The following is a 6,000-nucleotide window of genomic DNA, read 5'->3' on the forward strand; positions in this document are numbered from 1 at the left end:
AGTCCAAGGTAGCTATCGTCTAGGAACGAAACATATAAAAAAAAAATGAAAACCTTAGCGCTCAAGCTTCAATTATTCTACATATTTTAAATATTTCGTAATCTCAAAAGACATTTAATTTTTAAATATTCTAAAATAAAAATTACAATTCAAACAGGCCTTAAAGAGATTGGGCTTTTAAAAGGACCGGACTAACAAATTGGGCCACACACTGTACTAGGCCCAGTGGCATTATTGTGGTTAAACGATATTAAAGGGGTAATCAGATATACCTCAAACTATACATATCCTTTCCCTCGACAGTTTTCTTTTCTAGGGTTTCGGCGACCACGAAGAAACAGAGGAGTAGCCACTGCAGCCGCCGCCATGGTGTTGAAGTCAGTCTCTATCACGTTCTTTCTGATTTTTTTTTTTTTTGTTGAATTGATTTCATTTTGTTTTCCGGATCCTTTTATTGCTATTATTATTATTTTCTGATAATCGATGATTGCGTCGTTGTGGTGAAATAGAGCAAGAACAATGTCACTATGTGTGCTGTTTAATTAAATTTTCAGTGCCTGGAGATGTATATCCTTGAAATCTCTAGGTTTTCTGGTGAATTGAAATGTTTGTCAGTATATTTCATTATGATCGTTGGGTTTGAAGATGTAGTGGCTCATCCAATGAGAATGTTTGTGGTGCTAGATATGCGTATTTCGTTATTGATTGATTCTGAAATATAATGCTGGTTTTGGTAGGACCGAGCTTTGTCGTTTCAGTGGCGCTAAGATATATCCCGGTAGAGGAATCAGATTTATCCGTGCTGATTCACAGGTAATAAACCTGCGTGGCCGCTGATTGAGTTGTAGTTGTATCTGGATAATCTGATATATACTTTGTACTTTGATGTATGCGTACCTGCGATTTTAATTTCTAACTTGGCTGGATTCACCAGGTTTTCCTGTTTGCAAATTCCAAATGTAAGAGGTACTTCCATAACAAACTGAAGCCTTCTAAGCTCACCTGGACAGCCATGTACAGGAAGCAACATAAGAAGGTAAGGAGTCAAATTTATTTCTGGGATTTATTTTCTTGTTGGGTATATTTATAGTCTATCATATCATGTTCTGTCTGTTAGCTTTGATTTTAGACGGTTAATTTTGAAACAGATTGTTTTTGACTGTGGTTCTTATAGATCATAATTATCTACTGTATTATGCCCTGTTAACCAAGATTTTTACTAAATAATTGGTGAATTATTGAATCCTTCTTTTCTTTTCATTCCGTAGGATATTGCTCAAGAGGCTGTGAAGAAGAGGAGACGTACCACCAAGAAGCCCTACTCAAGGTCCATAGTGGGTGCTACATTGGAGGTTATCCAGAAGAAGAGAGCTGAGAAGCCCGAGGTTCGTGATGCTGCTAGAGAAGCAGCCCTCCGGTATGTGATTGTTTCAAGTTTATATTTTCAAATTTTCTTGATAATATTGCATGTCATCAAATCTCAAGACAAGTCAAATGTAGACATTTATATAGTTTATAACGAGTACTGAATAATTTATTGATCAGCCACATATTTTTTCTAAGTTATTTTAATGTATGGAATTTGTTAATCTTTGGGCTGTAGTGAAATTAAGGAAAGAATTAAGAAAACTAAGGATGAAAAGAAGGCAAAGAAGGCAGAAGTGACGGCAAAAACACAGAAGACACAGAACAAGGCTAACGTTGGTAGGGGAGCTGCACCGAAGGGACCAAAGCTTGGTGGTGGCGGTGGCAAACGTTGAACTCTCCATGCTGCAAGCTAGGAAGAGTAGTTGTGAGCTTTTATGTTCTTTGATTATTTCCAAAATTTTGTATGGATCAATTATTTTGGCACATTTCTTCTTCCAGTTATGTTCCAAATATCTGAGTTCTTCATTTTTTCCTTTAATTTACATAATTATGAGTAACTTGATTACTCAAAAGGGGATTGGAAGCTCTTGGTCTTTGTGAAGTTGTTTGTTTTTATGAATTTCATTCCAAATTTTATTTGCTGCTTTACCTTTTGCGTTCATATATATAAAATCTTCCTCAACGTGGGTTATTATTTTCTTACCTTTTGGATTCATTTAAAACTTTGTATTTTCGAACTTTAGGGAGTTAGTAGAGTGTTTCCCTCTGTTACCCTCGTGTTCTGGATCTTCAAGGTCATTACTTTTGGTTGGGGCTTTCAAATTCTCATTGGTTTTTGATATGAGTTGGTGTATTTGTTTATTTGGGTTTTACATTACCAACTTCTCTAAGGTTTGGTTGATCACATTTTTCCTATAAAATGGCGGATTAAGATGCCTTTTTATAGACACTATCTAGGGGTTGGTTACGAAAAATAGTGTGCTCATATCAAGGGTTCTTTCCTGCGAGTATTACATTGAACCAATGCAGTAAAATAATGGGGGCCTTTAGCCACATAACCTTGGAAGCATTGTGGGCATCCTCAATCCTGGGCCTAAAACACAATTCCTTCCCAACAACTAAAGGAATGAGCATGCGAGCTATTATATAATTGAATTTGGGTCCAATAAAATTACAAACCCAATAATCATTACAAACTCAACAAGTTACTGAGACGGATTAGTAGACCCCAATAGTGTTGTCTTTTTGTGTTACATTACGTAAGTTGGTCAATATTTCCCCACTCGAAACCCTAAAACTGCGGAAAGCGATTGATCATAACGCACCATCCTCTCCTCCCTCTCTCTCTCCCTCCATTATTTGCTTAAACCTCCCTTATTTGTATGGAGGGTTTTTAGTTAAAAAAAATGTGGGTGGTTTTTTTTTTTTTTTTTTACCCAAAAATAATTACATCCATAAGTTTCATTTTAGGTTCATTTTAGGTATATGACTCAGAGTACTCGTGGGTTAGATTGAGTTGGGTTGTGACATTTTTTAGATCCAATCCAATTGTAAGAGTCTTTTACTCACATTTTGTTTTTAATAAAAGTAAAAAATTAGTTACTAAAATATTTATTTACTTATTTTTAAATATTTTATTAAAATTTGCAACTCAATATATTTTGAAAAATTATCTCTAGTTATAAAATTAAATAAGTTATTAAGAGGTACCATGAACCTTTTCCACCTATCAAGTTTTCATTTATTTGAACCCAACTCAAATAAATAACTTCAAACCTAACCCAAACCGTACGGGTTTGGTTGGATTGGATTGATCGAATTTTATGATAATTATTCTTTAAATGAACATTTAGACTTTTATTCGTCTCTCTTAGTTAGGAGAGAAGATATGAGATGATATCTAAATATATCTAACTAAAACCATGTACTAATAGCCTCACCATTTTACACAAAGAAAAAGTCCCTTTTTTTTTTTTCTACAACGTTAGTAGTTCGTACGTCATGAATTTGTGTTTGAGCCGGTATAAACTTTTGTAATAATTAAAGACTTTGCCAATAAAAGCTCTTCTTTTATATTAGAAAGCAACGTAACCATGCATTATAATTACCTTTCTGCCCTCAAAGCTCACCAACTTCAAAACCATTCTAATGTGTAAAGTCCATGAATTTCAAAAGAAAGTCGATCAGATACAGACCTAAAATTGACAGAGATTCAACAGACAACACCATTTCTTTGATCTTCAACACTAACAAAGTAACGAACAAACCCTTGAGCAGCTACTTAAGGATAAGAAGGGCGGTGAGCAGCCTCAGCACCCCACCAGAATGGAGGACCCGAGCCTGAAATTTGGTTGAAATCTTCCACATTATTGTACATGTAATTACCCACCGACGTGCTTTCCACCGTCGCTTCCCCGGAGACATCCTCGTATGCCATCGGCTCTTGATTCCTCATCGTTTGTTCTCGTAGCATGCTTCTTAGCTTCAACACCTATTGCTTCCATCCAACAACATTAGTTAATCTAAAAGCTTAACCTAACTAACTCATAAATTTCTCTATAATATCATTTGCCAATCTAATTAAGTGATGGACTGCACTACATTATGTGTTTCATTCGTATAATCAACCTCTTAATTAGCCGAGGTGAGACTTATCTCTAAATAATGCTCAACAGACCTCCCCTCGAATAATCATAGAGCCTTCCTTGAGGCCTATGGAGCCCTCGAACAACCTCCCCTTAATTGAGACTCAATTGCTTTCTCTAGAACCCTTGAACAAAGTAGACCCTTTGTTCTGACACTTGAGTCACTTTTGACTATACTTTCGAGGGCTCCAACTTCTTTGTTCGACATGTGAGGATTCTATTGAAATGACTAAGTTAAGGGCATGACTCTGATACCATGTTAGAAACCACGATTCTCCACAATGGTATGATATTGTCCACTTTGAGCACAAACTCTCGTGGCTTTGCTTTTGGAGACCATTGCTTTAATTAGCCAACGTGGGACTTCCTCTCAACAATTCTCAACAACCATAACTCAACAATGTTAGCCTCGACATAGTTTAGTGATTAAGTCATTTCTAACTCTTTTTCGGAGTCGAACGTAATCACTCCTCCTCCGAACGACTTAAAACACTAAAAAAAATGAAAGTATATCTAAAATTTGTAAGCAATGTTGAAAGTGAAAGGGTTTAGGGTTTAGGGTTTAGAGTTTAGGGTACCGCATTGCTATGTCCAACCAAAAATTAAAGATGAAAAGAGAGAGATGTGTGCATGAAGAACATTAAAGATGATGAGAAAGAGATAGAAACCTCTTGTTGAAGGGTGTGTTTTTCCTTAGAAATGGTGTCAAATTCTTGTTTGAGGGTATCATAGAGATACTCAAGCTGGGCTTAGTCCTCCAACGAGCTCTTCTATTTTGAAACCAGACAGCAATTTGCCTTGGTTGGAGCCCAAGTTCCTTTGATAGCTGCATTTTGGTATCAGGCTCAAGCTTCCCTTCCTCTTGAAAGCATCTCTCTAACCTCTCCAACTGATCCTCACTCAACCTGTTCTTCTTCTTCTTCTCCTCATCCACTCCTCCAACCACACTTTCCACCGCCTGCTTCTTCGTCTCTAACACTGATTATACCAAAATTATGTCAACATTAAATTTGGCATACAATGTATGTATGAACAACTTTAGAACTTACCAGGAAACTGATCCAAATTGTAATTGTAGTAATAGTTGTAGGGCGATGGTGGAGAAACAAAGGTAGGAATGAGACTGCCACTATTCCACTCCATGTTTTTTAGTTTGTTTTCTTGCACAGGTGTGTGTGTGTGGAAAATGGATGATATGGGTTAGTTAGAATATTGGATCCCACAGAGAAGATGAGAAGATGAGAAGAAGAAAGGAATAGTATAGCAGTGGAGATGAAGGAGAGGTTAAAAAGAAGCAAAGGAAGGCAGGCAGGCAGGCAGGCAAGCAGGCAGGCTGGCTGGCTGGCTGGCTGGCTGGCAGGCATATATGTTGTCAGTCAAAGCAGTGATGAGCATGCACAAGTTGATCAATCCTCTATGTTTTTCTTTCTCATTTGGGTTTTGCCTTTTGGTGATGATGCTAGTGAAAAAGGTCATCAATGCCCAAACAAATTCATCATAACATGTTCCATATTCAAAACTTCTATGTAAGATACTTGATGTCTTCGGCATTCTCCTCAGATATGATCATGTTAAATATTTGTGTTATATCATCAATACGACCCTTTTCTACAAAAATTAAGTCTTGAAATTTCTATGATCGGTCACTCAAAATTCTCAAGATCACTCTCATTCGATTGCGATCTTAGTTCAAAGAGCATACACGTTTTTTGTTTTATGCAAATAGGCAGGGATCCATCAAACCCTATATTTAATTGGTAAAAGAATCCATGTTTCTTTGACAACGTAGGGGGTTCGTACGTTATTGATTTGTTTTTGAGGTGGTAGATCGTACTTGTTAAACCATTGTAATAAGTTAAGACTGTTCCAATAAAAGCGCTTGTTTTTATTACAAAAGCAACGTAACAATGCATTATGATGAAGGAACAAGTTGGAGTTTGATCCGGGAGAGGAACGTAACAGGCTCATTTTTTTTTTTTTTTTTTTT

The 6,000-nt window shown here is 36.5% G+C and overlaps 1 protein-coding gene and 1 pseudogene across 1 annotated transcript; one reads left to right on the forward strand and one right to left on the reverse strand.

Annotated features, from left to right (window-relative positions):
• The first annotated feature begins 286 nt into the window (after window positions 1–286).
• Window positions 287–1,951, forward strand: LOC111433352 (60S ribosomal protein L24-like). Its single transcript, XM_023070402.1, has 5 exons — window positions 287–377; window positions 738–813; window positions 935–1,036; window positions 1,269–1,417; window positions 1,604–1,951. Exons 1-5 carry the CDS (start codon window positions 367–369, stop codon window positions 1,758–1,760), a joined length of 495 nt encoding a protein of 164 aa, XP_022926170.1. The 5' UTR covers window positions 287–366; the 3' UTR covers window positions 1,761–1,951.
• Window positions 1,952–3,649: 1,698 nt separating this feature from the next.
• On the reverse strand, window positions 3,650–5,156 carry LOC111433147 (annotated as a pseudogene).
• Between the last annotated feature and the right edge of the window lie 844 nt (window positions 5,157–6,000).

Source organism: Cucurbita moschata, unplaced genomic scaffold (assembly GCF_002738365.1).
Source record: "Cucurbita moschata cultivar Rifu unplaced genomic scaffold, Cmos_1.0 Cmo_Scf00041, whole genome shotgun sequence".
In the NCBI taxonomy this organism is placed as follows: domain Eukaryota; kingdom Viridiplantae; phylum Streptophyta; class Magnoliopsida; order Cucurbitales; family Cucurbitaceae; genus Cucurbita; species Cucurbita moschata.